The sequence below is a fragment of the Hypanus sabinus genome, chromosome 1, assembly GCF_030144855.1.
Source record: "Hypanus sabinus isolate sHypSab1 chromosome 1, sHypSab1.hap1, whole genome shotgun sequence".
In the NCBI taxonomy this organism is placed as follows: domain Eukaryota; kingdom Metazoa; phylum Chordata; class Chondrichthyes; order Myliobatiformes; family Dasyatidae; genus Hypanus; species Hypanus sabinus.
The window spans coordinates 30807109-30823053 of record NC_082706.1 but is presented as its reverse complement, the minus strand read 5'-3'; the positions used below and the strand labels follow the sequence as shown (position 1 = coordinate 30823053).

General features: G+C 40.9%; 1 protein-coding gene across 1 annotated transcript in view; it reads left to right on the top strand.

Moving 5' to 3' along the window:
• Positions 1–15945, top strand: part of LOC132397726 (deleted in malignant brain tumors 1 protein-like) — a 56983-nt gene that overhangs the window by 23941 nt on the left and 17097 nt on the right. The window contains exons 5-9 of the mRNA XM_059976521.1: positions 723–1037; positions 11445–11762; positions 13132–13449; positions 13538–13603; positions 13701–14012. Coding sequence (XP_059832504.1) covers positions 723–1037; positions 11445–11762; positions 13132–13449; positions 13538–13603; positions 13701–14012 — 1329 coding nt within the window. The remainder of the gene's footprint in view (positions 1–722; positions 1038–11444; positions 11763–13131; positions 13450–13537; positions 13604–13700; positions 14013–15945) is intronic.

The window sequence follows — 15945 nt, the reverse complement described above, 5'->3', positions numbered from 1 at the left end:
ATCGTTCCTTGTTGCACAAATGTACAATTTTTCTACCATCCACGTTCCTATTTAAGAGTTAATTCAAAATCCCTGATGCGTCAGCCTCTATCTGCACCAGTAGCAGGCCGTTGCACGCACATGCCACTCTCTGTCAAGTATTTACCTCTGACAGCCCCGCTATGTCTTCATCCAACCACATTATAATTAGGCCTAATTGTGTTCGTCATTTCGTCTATTGTGAAAATTCTCTATCCGTCGACTCTACAGAACGCTTTTGTCATCTTCAACATTTCTATCGCTTCACAACTTATTCCACTTCATTTCAAAGAGAAAAGCCTTGGCATATTTTCGCCTGTGTGATTTTTTCCCTACACTCCGCTTCCCCACCACCCCAACCCGATACAGAGAAGTAGCAAGTCTATTCTGGGATGCTTGACTTTGCTGTCAGGTAACAAAATAAAGAAACTTCCGAAAGACCGGCCCACGTCAACACAGAAGAGATGGTGAGGTATTGCAATGCGTACTTTACCACATGTCTTTCGTCCAGTTTTCTGCCATAAACTACTGAAATATCTCTTATGGCTCTAATTATGACCAATGACGTTTACTGATCTTGCTCGCATTCTCAGTAACTTTTGGGAAATGCATATATAAAACATGTTTTGCAGGTAATGGCTGAGAATGTGTGGAATGCTTTGGATTTATATTAACTTTTTTACCCGTTTTATTCGATATCGTAGATGAAAGTTGGTCCTTGAGACTGAACGATGGGGGAAGCCGCTGCGATGGCCGAGTGGAGGTGTATGACAATGGTACCTGGCGTAGAGTGCATCATAAATTTTGGACCAGCAAAGAAACAACTGTCGTCTGCAGACAACTGCGTTGCGGCTCCGCGATATCTGCCTACAACTTCTCAAAGTATAGAGAGAATGAACGGCCCGTGTTGGTGACGGATGTTCAATGTGAAGGAAACGAATCACACCTCCAAAACTGCAAGAGCTCCATGTCGAAACCGTTTTCCTCTGACACCACGGACGTTGGTGTCCTGTGTTCAGGTGAATATTGTTAAAAGTTGGCAGTGGAAATATGTAAACGGGTGACCCGATTAATAATAAATCGAGAAATGCAGAGTCATTGCGCCATACAAATATATATTTGGCTAAGTGGTCATGTGGGCAGTGACAATCAACTCCCCCTTTTCAGGATTTCAATTTTATATTACACCTGCATCCCACTACATACCCAGAAATCCATCTGGAGCACCGTCCCGCAGGCTCTACAATTTATTTGGATAACAGAGGGAATTTACAAGACACAACGTTGTTAGGTGAATGAAAACCTAGGTACAAATTAAAGCCACATCTTTCGGACAAGAAAAGACAAAACCTGTACAGATAACGCATTCAGTCTGCTTCACTGTATGCCGAACGTGTGCGTCCTGCAGTGCGAAAGATGAGGAAAACTTGATTATTCCGTTACCATGGATGTAATCAGCCAATTAATATGAGATTTATCTTATCTATCGCAGAGTTTTCAAGCAAGGCCTTATTATGTGATGTAGAAATGATAGCGAAAACGCCTTAAAATTGAAAGTGGAATTCAAGCATTTCAGTGAGCACAGATGGAATTCAGATTTGTGAGTTTGCAAAGTAGTGGTGAGAGGAGGAAGATGTCGTGAATTTTAGAGAACTGTTAGTTTTTCACTGTTATGACTGCTTAAATATCAGAGTTAGCCTAATGCATGTTGGAGTTCGCTGCAATATGTCAAAAGTGACAAATTCTCAAAATACTGAAGCACGATATATCTCTGATGAGTTGTATATATTAGGGAGTCGGCCAGATTTCTATTGATGCAGGGAGAATGTTAAGTGACGAAGCTGCTCAACCAGAAGGGAAGTGAAAGAGAACACAGATATTGAAGTCAGACATGTAAATAAAGCCAATGCGTTTCGAAATCAGACGATCCGAGTAAGAAGTAACAGAATGCGATGCTACTGAGGGACAGGATCATTTGTGATCCGGTACGTAACGGATTGGATATTCAGATAAATCGGCAAATGCGATGCTAAGAGTTATGACAGCTTATCCAATAATTGTTCGCGGATCTGTCGGCTAAGTACTTCATTGAGTTAATGGTATCTGTGTCCGTGTGCACTTAAGTTTTCAAATGAACTTTTTTTATTCGTGCATCAGTGCGTATCACAGGCAGTGTCTGAACGTATTCGCTTTGTCGTATTAATCCTGAGTCAAAATCAGTCAGTCCATAAATTCTTGTTTGTTTAGACTTACAGTTTTGCTGTAGTGCAAGAATAGTTATTGGCGATTTCCATGCAGATGTAATTGTTGTTATTTTTTCTTAAAGTATAGTTCGGTACACAGATACAGTGGCATGCAAAAGTGTGGGCACCCCGGTTCAAAATTTCTGTTGCTGTGAATAGCGAAGCATTTCAATTATGACCTGATTTCCAAAAGGCATAAAGTTAAAGATGACACATTTCTTTAATAGGTTAAGCAAGATCACTTGTTTATTTCCATCTTCCACAGTTTCAAAATAGCTAAAAAGGGAAAGGGGCCTAAAAACAATTTTGGGCACCTTACATGTTCAGTACTTAATAACACCCACTTTGGCAAGAATCACAGCTTATAAACGCATTTTGTAGCCGGCTAAGCATTTCTCAAATCTCGTTTGAGTTATTTCTACCAATTCTTCCTTGAAAACAGCTTCTATTTCTGTGAGATTCTTGGGTCATCTTGCATGCACTGCTCTTTAGAGGTCTACCCCCAGATTTCCGATGATGCGGCCAGAAAGTTCTATTTTAACTTTATCAATACACAGGACATGTTTCCAAAATGCATCAGGCTTGTTTACATGTTCGTTTGCAAACTTCTGAAGCTGAATTTTGGTCGCAATGTGCTAAGGTATGCTTGGAGATATGAAGGTGCAGAATTTTATTAAAAGAGTATCTCTCCAACCTCTCCACGGGGGTGGATCGATCATGTTTTAGGCTTGTTTTGCAGCCAGTGGTACGGGGAATATTCCACTGGCAGAGGCAACGATGAATTGAATTAAATACCAGCAAATTCTGGAAGCAAACATCACACCGTCTGTAAAACAGCTGAAGATGAAAAGCGGGTGGATTCCACAACAGGATAATGATCCTAAACACGCCTCCAAATCCATAATGAACTAACTCAAGAGCCGCAAGATGAAGGTCTTGCAATGACCCTCACAGTCCCCTGACTTAAACATCAGCGCCAATCTGTGGATAGCCCTCAAAAGAGCTGTACATGCAATACCACCCAAGAGTCTCATAGAAATAGAAACCTTTTGTGAGGAAGACTAGGCGAAATTTCCACAAACAAGAATTGAAAGACTTTTCCTAGCTACAGAAAGCATGTACAAGGCGTGATACTTGACAATGGGGGTAAGACTAAGTACTGCTCATGAAAGGTGCCCAAACCTTTGCTTCATGCTCATTTCCTCATTTTTTCCCATTTTGAAACTGTAAAAGATGGAAATAAAAAAAAGTAATCTTGCGCAAAATATTAAAGAAATGTGACTTCTTTAATTTAATGTCTTTTGGAAATCGAGTCATCTTTTACTCGCTCAGCTATTCACCGTAACAGAAATATTGACCAGGGGTGCAGAAATTTTGCATGCCACTGTATGTTCTATACAAAAGCGTATTTTAAGAAAATGTGAACTATAAACAAATGTCAAATTAACAGAGAAACATAGGGTCGTAAAGTGGGATTTGGTCACTGTGATTTTCATAAATCACTTTGGCAGTTGTCATCCTATATTGAAGTCGGCTAAAAAGATTGAGAGATTGAAAGTGATTTATTATCAAAATACGTATCGAGACTACGACTCTCCGATTCGTTCTATCACAGATAGCCAATAAATTTATATATATATATATATATTTATCATATCCTTGCAATTTTCCTGTAATATGAATCGCTGATCACTGTTTTTAAATAAACCCCCCTGAGTTCCATATCATCTTCATCGGCTACACAAACTGAATAGTCAGGTAATGGGGTGGGAACCGAAGTGAAGAGGCAGAGGATGAGGCGGTTAGTGCGCAAATAGTGGCAGCATGTCGGAAATCTATGATAAAATATAAGCAGATGATAGGGCAAAGAAACACTCATCCAGATGGTTTGAGATGTTTCGATTTTAATTCAAGGTGGAAAATAAGCAAGGCGGAAGAACTTAGAACGTGGATCAATACGTGGAACTATGATGTTGTGGATATGAGAAAGACTTGGATATCCCAAGGGCAGGAATGGTTGCTGAGTGTGCCGGGCTTTAGATGTTTCAGGAAAAGACGGGGGGGGGGGGCAAAATTGGTAGGGGAGAGGCACTGCTAATCAAGGACTGCAGAAAAGGAGAAGTCATTGAGGAATTGCCTACACTGTCATTCTGGGTTGCAGACAGAAACAGGAATGCGGTAATGACTCTACAGGTTGTTTGCTTTTTAAAGGACCCGCGCCCCAGTAGTCTCAGAGACATTTATGAGCTGATAGGGAGGTAGGTTATTGAATTGGGTTTATTGAATTGGCATTATTAATTGGGTTGTTGCAAATGGTGATTTTAACTCCCCCAGTATTCACTGGCATCTCCTGAGAACAACAGGTTTAGACAGTGTGGAACTTGTTAGCTGTGTTCAGAAAGGTTTTCTCACGAGTAATGAGCATAGTCCAACTTGAGAAAAAGCTGTACCTTGTCTGATATTGGGAAGTGAACATGGCCAGATGACAGATCTCTAGGTGGGAGAGCATTTTGGAGGTAATGATCACAACTCGATTTCCTTTACAATCGCGCTGGAGTAGGGTAGGAACAGATTTGGAAAACACTTAACTGGGGTAGGGGGAAATATGATGCTCATAGGCAGGAACTTGGTAAAATAAATTGAGAGATGTTCTCAGGGAAATGCACGGAAGACATGTAACAAATGTTCAGGGAAATTTACATGACCTTCTGTATAGGTATGCTCCATTGAGGCTCGGAACCAATGGTAGGGTAAAATAACTATGGTATACAAACGAGGTAGTAAATCTAGTTAAGAAAATAACAAAAGCTTACGAAAGTTTCAAGAAACTGGGGACTGTTAGAAGTGTAGAAAATCACAAGGATGCCAGGAAGGAGCTCAAGAATGAAACTAAGAGAGCAATAAGGGGCCGTGAGTAGGCCTTTCCGAGCAGGATTAAGGAAAACCCCAAGGAATTCGACAAGTATGTCAAAAGCAAGAGGATGAGACTGCAAAAATAGGACTAATCAAGAGCGCTAGTGAAACGTATGCGGAGCTAGATGAAGTAGTGTCGGTACTCACTGAATACTTTGTTTCAGTATTCGTCAGGGAAAAAAAAGGAGTTTGGAATTATGGAAATGACTTGCAGTGGAGGGAAACGCTTGATCGTATATATATTAAGAAAGAGGTTGTGCCTGTGCTTTTGAAATGTTTTGAGCCAGTTAAGTCACACCGTACTCACGGTGTTGTATCTAAATGCACATAGTATAAGAAGAAGGTGGATGATCTTGTTGCAATACTACAGATTGCCAGTTATGTTGTTGTGGCCATCACTGGACCGTGGCTGAAGGATGGTTGTACTTGGGACGGGTGACAAATCTTACAAGTTATGTCGGACAAAGTGAAAATCAGGTGGAATTTTTGGCGTAGCTGTACTGGTAAAGACTGGCAACAAATCAGCAGTAAGACTTTGGATTTGGAAGATATCGAATCCTTGTGGGTTGAGTTAAGAAATTGCAAGGGTAAAAAGATGTTTGCGGTAGTTATATACAGACTTCCCAACACTGGCTGGGAGGTGGAGCACAGGTTACAACAGGAAATAGAAAAGAGGAGTCAAAAAGGCAATATTATGGCAGTTATGGGAGATGTTAACATGCAGATCGATTGGGAAAATCAAGTTGGTAATGGATCTCAAGAGTCCGAGTTTGGTGAATGCCGAAGAGACTGCTTTTTAGAGAAGTTTATTGTTGAACCTACTAGGGGACCAGCTATACTGGATTGGGTGTTATGTAATGAACCAGAGGTATTTAGGAAGCTTAAAGTCAAATAACCCTTAGGAATCAGTAATCTTAATATGACTCAGCTTAATATTTGGTTTGGAAAAAGTAAAGTCTGATGTAGCGGTATTTCAGTGGAGTAAGAGAAATTGCAGTGGTACGCGAGCGGATTTCGTCAAAGTAAATTGAAAGGAGCTGCTGGCAGGGATGTCCCCAGAGCTGCAATGGCGTGCATTTCTGGGATGAATGAGAAGGCGCAGGAAGACATCTATTCCGGATACTCATTTAAAATAGTACAACCATCGGCAACAAGGAAATTCAAAACCACTTTAAAAACAAAAGAAAGGGCATACAACAAAACAAAAATTAGTGGGAAAAAGTGGGAAAACCTACACAGATTAACTAAAAATCATCAGAAGGGAAAGTTGAAATATGAAATCAAGCTCGCAAATAATATCAACGTTTCTTTTCAAGTATTTTGAAAGTTGAAGAAATGAGTGTGGATTTAGGATCGCTAGAAAATAAGACAGGGGAAATTACAACGGGGAACAGGGTGATGGCTGATGACCCAAATTATTAGTTTGCATCAATCGTCATTTTGGAAGCCGCTAGAAGTATTACTGAAGTAGTAGAGTGTGAAGGAACAAAAGTCGGTTCAGTTACTATTACAAGACAGAAGGTGCTCAAAATGCTGAAAGACCTAAAAGTGCATAAGTCGCCCGGACCAGATGAACTGAATCCAAAGGTTCTAAAAGAGGTAGCATTAGATATTGTGGTGGCACTAGAGGTTATCTTTCAGAAATCATTGGTGTCTGGCATGGTACAAGAAAACTGGAAAATTTCAAATGTCACTCCCACTCGTTAAGAAAGGAGCAAGGCAGCAGAAAGTAAATTATAGACCAGTTAGCCTGACCTCAGTGCTTGGGAACATGTGAGAGTCAATTGTTAAGGATGAGATGATGATGACTTGATGACTCAGGACTAGATAGTATTAAGACAGTACAGTTTCCTTCAGGAACAATACTTCCTGACGAACCTGTTGAAATTTTTTTCAGGAGATTACAAGTAGGATAGGTAAAGGGGATGCAGTGGCTGTTGTATATTTGGGCTTTCAGAGGCCTTTTCCAAGGTGCCACAGATGAGGCTGTTTACCAAGTTAAGAATCCTTAGCATTACAGGAAATGTACAAACATGGTTAGAGCATTGTCCCCTTGGTAGTAGACCCCCAGTGGGAATAAAAGGATCCTTTTCTGGTTGGCTGCCAGTGACTAGTGGTGTTCCGCAGGAGTTGCTGATGGGACCACTTCTTTTTATGCAGTATATAATTGATTTAGATGAGGGAGTAGATGGCCTGGTTGCCAAGTTTGAAGATGATGCAAAGATTGGTGGAGGGACAGGTAGTGTTGAGGAAACAGGTCGGATGCATAAGGACTTTGACAGGTTAGGAGAATGGGCAAGAAAGTAGAAAACGAAATACAATGTTGGAAAATGCATGCCTAGGCACATTGGCAGTAGAAATAAACGTGCGGATTATTTACTGAATGGAAAGGAAATCCAGGAATCTGAGATGCAGAGGGACATGGGAGAACTTGTGTAGAACACCCTGAAGGTTACCTTGCAGATTGAGGCAGTGGTGAGGAATGTACCTTAGCATTCATTTCAAGCTGACTAGAATACAAGAGCGAGGTTGTTTTGATCAGGCTACATAAGGTACTCGTGAGGCCTAAACTTGAGTATAGTGAGCTGTTTTGGGTCCTTCATCTTGGAAAAATATGCTGGCATTGGCGAGGGTCCAGAGGAACTTCACAATTATGATTCAAAGAATGAATGTGTTTTCATACAAGGAACGTTTGATTATTCTGGGTCTGTACTCGCTGGAATTCAGAAGGATGAGGGGTCATCCCATTGAATCCTTTCGAATGTAGAAAGGCCTAGACAGGGTAGATGTGTAAAGGATGTTTCCCATGGTGGGAGAGATTAGGACAAGACAGTACAGCCTGAGGATAGGGGGACACACATTCAAAACAGAGATGCGGAGAAATTTCTTTAGCGAAAGGGTGGTGAATTTGTGGAATTTGTTGCCACATGCTGCTCTGGAGGCCAGGTTGTACATTTTTTTTAAATGCAGATATTGATAGATTCTTGATTGGAATCAAGGGCTACGGGGAGAAGGCCGGAAACTGGGGTTGAGGAGTAGAAAAAATGATCAGCCATGATTCTGCTACTATATCTTATGGTCTGATGGACTGAACGAGCTAACACTTAGGCTACTTTGTGCAGCAGTGCCGGAGCCTCTGGCGATGATCATTGCATCATCAATAGGGACCGGAGAGGACCAGATGATTGCAAGGTTACAAACATTGATAACCCAGGAAATTATAGACCAGTGAGTTTTACTTCAGTGTGGACAAGTTGTTGGAGAAGATCCTGAGAGGAAAACCTAAGAACATTTGGAGATAAATAATCTGATTAAGGATAGTCAGCATGGCTTTCTCAAGGGCAGATCATGACTTACGAACCTGATTGAGTGTGAACGTAACAATATACATTGATGAAGGTAGAACAATAGGTATTGTGTATGTGGATTTAGTAAGGCATTTGATAAGGGGCTCATTCAGAATGTAAACAGACATGGGGTCCAAGGGGATATTGCTTTGTGGATCTAGAAATGGCTTACCGAGAGAGAGTTCTTTGAGGACATAACACATAGGGTAGATAAAGAGGAACCAGTGGATGTGGTGTATTTGGACTTCCAAAAGGCATTTGGCAAGGTGCAAGATTATTACTTAAAGAAAAAAAATCATGGGATTGGGGGTAATATTCTGGCATGGGTGGAGGATTGGCTTTCTAACAGATAACAGAGAGTTGGGATAAATGGTTCATACTCAGACTGGCAGTTGATGACTAGTGGTGTTCCGCAGGGGTCGGTGTTGGGACACCAACTCTTTACAATCTATAATAATGATTTGGAGCAAGGGACTAAGTGCAACGTATCGAAGTTTGCTGATGACGCAAAGATGGGAGGGATGTAATGAGTGCGGAGGACATTGAAACCCTGCAGGGGGACATAGATAGGCTGAGTGATTGGGCAGACATTTGGCAGATGAAATATAATACTGACAAGTGTGAGGTCTTGCGCTTTGGCAGGAAAAAGTAATAGAGCAAGTTATTATATAAATGGAGAGAAACTGGAAAGTGCTTCTGTGCAAAGGGATCTGGGGGTCCTGGTGCAGGAAAGACAATAAGTTAGTTTGCAAGTGCAGCAGGTGGTCAAGAAGGCCAATGGAATGCTGGCTTTTATTGCTAAGGAGATGGAGTATACGAACAGGGAGGTCTTACTGCAGTTGTACCGGGTATTGGTGAGACCACACCTGGAGTACAGCGTGCAGTTCTGGTGTCCATATTTAAGAAAGGACATACTGGCTCTCGAGGCAGTGCAGAGAAGGTTCACTAGGTTAATTCCGCGGGTGGGTGGGTTGATGTATGATGAGAGGTTGAGTAGATTGGGACTCTACTCATTGGAGTTCCGAAGAATGAGAGGCGATCTTATTGAAACATATAAGATTGTGAAGGGGCTTGATCGGGTGGATGCGGGGAGAATGTTCCCAGTGATGGGTGAAACGAGGTCTGGGGGCAGAATCTTAAAATAGGGGGATGCCGTTCCAGGACTGAGATGAGGAGAAATTTCTTCACTCAGAAGATAGTGTGGCTGTGGAATTTACTGCCCCAGAGAGCTGTGGAAGCTACTACACTAAATAAATTCAAAACGGAGATAGACATTTTTCTGGATAAATAATGGCATTTGGGGATACGGTGAGCGAGCAGGTAAGTGGACATGTGGCTAGGTTTAGCCATGTGATCTCCTAAATCCAGTTTTCGATAGCCTGGATGGATCGGAGAGGAATTTTCCAGATTTTCTCCTCCTCAATTGGCAAATCGTTTTTTTTTTCCCCAGGTGATCACATGGATTTGGGCGGGATGAATAATAAAATAAAATAGGCGGCATGTGCCCTGTTGGTTGGCACTGTTGCCTTGTGGGATTCGGTGATAACTAGAGTTAAGATTGGATCAGCCATGATCTTGTTGAATGGCGGAGCATTCTTGAGAGGCCGACTGGCCTACTCCTGCTCCTATCTCTTATGTTCTTATGTAATTCAATAATACATGGCAGTTAGTAATTTGACATTGTCCAGTCTAGGGTCTTAACAGAGAGGTGATGACAGAAGAGATGGGGTTGGGATTGTTGATATTTAAACTTAGAACTATTCTTCATACCATTTTGCAGGGAAAAAATAATTCTGCAAAATATTTGCAACTACAGCTTGGTAAGGTCTCAATGTAACTTTTGGAAATATTGAGATTTCCAGAGAAGGTGAACACAATTGTATGCACCAATAGTTGGGAAAGATATTTATGTTTAACCTTTGTTCCCATTATAAATAAATACTGCATCAGTGGGAGAGTCAAGTGAAGTAGTTTGCGATGATTTAGACATTCAAAGATGGCATCCATCTCCCAGACCATTTCTCCAGAAGTGTGATCAACAGCTTAGTTTCTGACAATCAAACATGCATTTTGTAACACCCAATATCCATATGCTGCGGTTGCTCTGTTCTTTGATGTGAATTTTCTTCATTGGTAATTCGCTTTCATGAATCAGTTAATTTTAAACTAATGCCCTATCGGTACGATCAATGAGACATGCAGCGAGAAAAATGTAGAAGACAAAAGCATCCACACAGTAATATCGTAGCATTTTAAATATGGATAAAGCTCGTGTGACTGTGAGGATGACATACATAGGAAGGCACAGCTACATGTTCATTAGTTGCTTATCAGTTGCTGGATAAAGGGCCAATCGAATCATCCTACAATGTCCGTTGTCCGGAAAGTCATTGTAATTTGGCAGCTGGAGGTATTAGACTCCAGTTGATCTTCCCGCTGCCCAGGAAGGGGACCACATCATTCAAGATGCAAGGAATGCTATAGACAGTGAAAATATCCAGCGACAAGATATGAAGCCCCGGAGCAGCATGGCAAATGCTTGACACCGTGATTGATGTATCGGTCTGAATACAGTGTCATTGCCAAAGAAAACAGCACCTGGCAAGTTCAATGTCTGCCTTTTTTTCTGTTGGGTACAAAGGTGGCCTGCGATTACCTGATTCAGACATAAATCAGTGTCTGGTCTCCCGCCTTTGTGGAAAACTGAGAACCCCGCTCTATGATCTATCAGATTCTTTCAAACTTTTTGTTGTTGTTTTGCCTTTAAAAAATATATTTGTGTATCGGTAGCACTAAATATTCGGTGATATCGTTGTCCAATAAGTTTTCAAAAGCTGATTTCTGAAAATGTTGCAGAACTGCGAATGAGGTGATTAGTTCAATTTGTTATGGAAAGAATAACTCATACAATTCTGTTCAACAGATCACTTGCAATTAAGGTTGTCGGGAAGTGATGATACATGTGCTGGGAGACTGGAGATTTATTACGACGGATCCTGGGGAACAGTTTGTGATGACTCCTGGGATCTGGTTGACGCTGATGTGGTCTGCAAACAACTGGGTTGTGGATATGCTTTGGAGGAAAAAACAATTCTTGATTACTGTGGTCAAGCTACTGGAGTAGTTTGGTTGGATGAAGTGAATTGTTCGGGTAATGAATCACATCTCTGGGAATGTCCTTCAGCTGCATGGGGCCAACATGACTGCACCCATAAAGAAGATGTGACAGTTAAGTGTTCCGGTAAGGCTACTTCCATTGTGCTGATCTTTTATCGTGCGGTATGGGCGTTTTCAATTTGAAGACATTGACAAACTATTGGCAAAGGATTTGAGTAGCAAAGAAGATAGAGGGGTTTGTGTGTGTAACAATGTCAATCCACTGATAGCGTGAAGGCATAACAATTAATATAGCAGTTCGTGTGTCCAGATCGGATTATGCCATGTTCTTTTGCCTGATGTGTTGCTTGCGGTAAGACCGTGAGCTGTAGACACTCGGCCAGTATATATAAGGCCCTGTAATGTGGAGGGAGAATGGGGCAGCCAGAGCAAACTCGGTGGTCACGAGCAGAACGTACAAAATCCTCACAGACAGCGGCGGTATTGATTGGCTGGTTCTGAAACATCGTTTACGCTAAGAGCTCTGGTACAGCATTTTAAAAAATGAAGCCAAAATAGGAAATGCAAACGGTCAGTTAGATGCCAACATGTAAATACCTAACTCTGGACAATACGATGTTGATTCTTGAACAATAAATTAAATTTTGAATCAAATTAAGACATTGTTTCTCCAGCTTCTGTTGATTTGACTGTTGAACTATAGGACGGCACAGGGTCGCAATAAAGAGTAGGGGCCGACCAGCGATGTTAATAAGGAACCAAAAGCTCATCTGAGCTACAGTTTTGCAAACTGAATGCAGATGCTGATCAGATCGATCAAGCTGCTAAGGAGAGACCATATAGTGAACACAGCCAATACTATCTGCAAGATATACAGAATCGAAGAAGTGTAGAAAAATCCTTGCTTAAAATTTGAAGTCTGTTTAAGTCCAAGAAGGAGGGAAGATAATTGTCACATCTCATGCCTTACGTTAGAAATAAATCTGCAATTTAATAGACGGAGTCTGTGGAATGGACAGATGATCACTGAGGAGGCGATTCGACAAAAAGTTGTACCGTTGATCGTTATTTATAAACTTTTCAATGGACCTTTATTTTTTTCTTCCGCCCATTTATTTCTATCTCTCTTCTCACTTTTCTTATCATGTTCGATCCAAAGTAAAACAAAATCTTTTTTCCTCATCTTCCGGGACATCAGTACCCAGATTCCGTGAGTGATCCTTCACAATTCCCAGAAAACCTAACACAATGTCACCAATACAACACTTCCCCTTTGCCACTTTCCGCAATCTTGTTGGAATACCTCTCTATTTTATTCCTGATTTGATTATCCTTCCATATGTTCATCTCTCTAATGAGTGTTTTGAGGGTTTTATATTTTTATGTATTCGTAATATATATCACATGTCATTTTCTGTTTTAGAAAAGTAATTTAAATTTATTGCTGAATGGAAACAATGTGACAACCTTTGCATTAACTGCCTTATTTTCAGGACATAAAGAAATATGCCTGGTGAATGGAGATCAGCGATGTGAAGGCAGAGTGGAAGTGCGCTACAATGGGACGTGGGGAACAGTTTGTTCCGAGACACTGGATACAAATGCTGCGAACTTGATCTGTAAACAAATGAAATGCGGCCCCCTGATATCTATAAAAGATGACTTTAAGACATATGGAAAGGGATTTGGTCCAATATGGCTAGATGAGATAAAATGTTCTTCGTATGAGTCGAGTTTTTGGCAATGTCGTACTGACCCGTGGGGGAAACACAACTGTGACCACAGGGAGGATGCAGGAGTTGTATGTGAAGGTAAGAGAAGACATCCATCACCTGATGATTTGCATTTTAAGCGCAGATGTTAAAAACCAACAGGCGTTATTTTCTCTCTTGTCATCAGAAGCAAGAATACCGGAGAGTTGCAGCGTCAAGGCCTGCGATTCACGAAATTTACCTGTTTCTCAAGGTTAGCAGCTGTACCATGCTACAAGTTACATTATCAGTGTTAATCTGGATTCAAAGTTGTGATTGATACATTATAATTGTTTTCTTATTTCACTAAGAATTGCAGTTGCGTCTTTTTGGCGGCAATGGCAATTGTTCAGGAAGGTTGGAGATCCTGTTCAATAATACCTGGGGCACTGTTTGTGATGATTCCTGGGATCTGGCCGATGCCAATGTTGTCTGCAGGCATTTGGGCTGTGGCTCTGCCCTTTGGACACAAGCGCTGGACGGAATTATTCAGAGCGTCAGTGATATCTGGCTGGATGAAGTGAAATGCAAAGGGGGTGAATCTCTGTTGTTCAGTTGTCCTTCCTCTCCACTCGGACAGCATGACTGTGATCACAAGGAAGATGTCTTTGTTGTTTGTTCTGGTAGGTATCTTTGTGCACATTTTATGTTCTATTGAACTGATTTGTTAAATTTGGAATTAGGAACCACCGAAAAATAAAATCCTAAAAAAATGTCCAATACTCGTCTTCACAGCAATGCCGAGGCGTCCCGCTAGTTCCACCGATTCAGCTATTTGATTTTAAAGTTTTTTTATTATTCCAGTTTCCATTTACAATGACAGAAGTGATATTGTTTTGTTACTATTTGTCAATTAATAAGTTGCCCAGAATGTTTAACATACACACTGAAATCCTTATTGCTTCATGAAGTATTTGAACCATGATGTTACAAAATGCTTAAAAAATAATATATCTAACTCGTGTCACATGTTTTGATGAGATTAACTGATGTGGTCATTGGGGTCATTGTCCCATTATAGCTATTCAGACAGGACTGTGAAAAGGTTTCCCATTGAAATTTGAAGAATTACCATTATACATTTGATGAATGATTGCTGATCTTTGACCGAGTGATAATAATTGATTCATATGATGCGCTGAAAACTATTATTAACTCAGATTTGAAGAAAAAGTGCAAGCAGTTAGTTCATTGATATGTCAATGCGGAAACATTTTCAGGTTTGGAAGTTATTATTGATGTCATATAAATAAGTCACATATAGATTACTTTGTTTATCAGTGTTGCAATTCCGTGCAAGTCCATAACGGTATTCCGGAAACTATTGGATAATTCCTCCCTCTGGGACTAGATCTTTGACCTGCCGAGCAACAGACTGCAACTAACCACCGATACTCCACAAGATTGTGTCCTCTGACCATATTCTGCTCCTGGAAGATGCCGCTTTCACTTAATCCACAGGTTTGTGGATGATATCACTTTAGCAGGCCACATCATGATAACAGTGAGTCAATATACAGGAAGGGGAAAAGGACCTTAAGTGGCATGGCGTATATATAACAAACTTTTCCACCAGTGCATATCTTCCTGTTTACACCATCAATACTATTTGTAAGCGGGTGAAAGCTTTGCGTTCCAAGAAGCAAACATCACTACCTGCGTACACTGTTCCAATCGTGTGGACTCCACGTCTCAGAAAGCTGAACAACGCCTCTACTTCCTCAGAAGATTGTATAAGACTATTTAAAAAAGATCCACAGAACAACACGATGTTCTCTTAACCCGACATCTTATTTCGTTATGATCTTGCCTCTATAGTGCACTACTCGCGTTTTCTCTGCAGCTGTTGCAGTTTATTCTGCATTCTGTTATTGTTTTAGTTTGTTCTCCCTCACCATCGAATGGCGTGAGCTGTAGCGCAATATGAAAAACACCAATTCCAATGTACTGTATGTCAGTACATGTGGCAACAATAAAACTATTCTAATTCTAGTTCCATAAGGTTCACATTTTCCTCAGCGTGCACTCGTGCAGGAAGAATTGATTTTTTTTCTATGTCTTTCTATCTCCTAGTAGTTACTCTGATTTAATTTTCATGGCACATACGGTATGCGGTCTGACTGTGCTGAAAGTATATTACCCAAAAGTGCTGTTTTGTGCTGCTTTCAGTCGGTTGTCACTGGTGGTGAAACTGGATCTTACAGGTATCTTCTGCTTTCATCCTATTCCATACAACACGGGGAAGAATGACATTATTTTCACAAAACTGCAGTGCAGTACTTATGGAGCAACAGACAACATAAGGACAGAGGAATATAAGAACTCGGAGCAGGAGTAGGTCATCTGGCCCAAGAAGACTGGTCCCCGTTTAATAATATCAAGGCTGACTTGGCCATAGGCTCACCTCCACCTACCCGCTTTTCCCAATAACCCTTAATTTCCCTACTATGCAAAATGATATGAAAACTTGTGTCAAATATAGTTACTGTGGTAGCATCCACTGCGTTATTCGGCAGAAAATTCCACAGATTCACCTCTCTCTGGTTGCAGCATAAC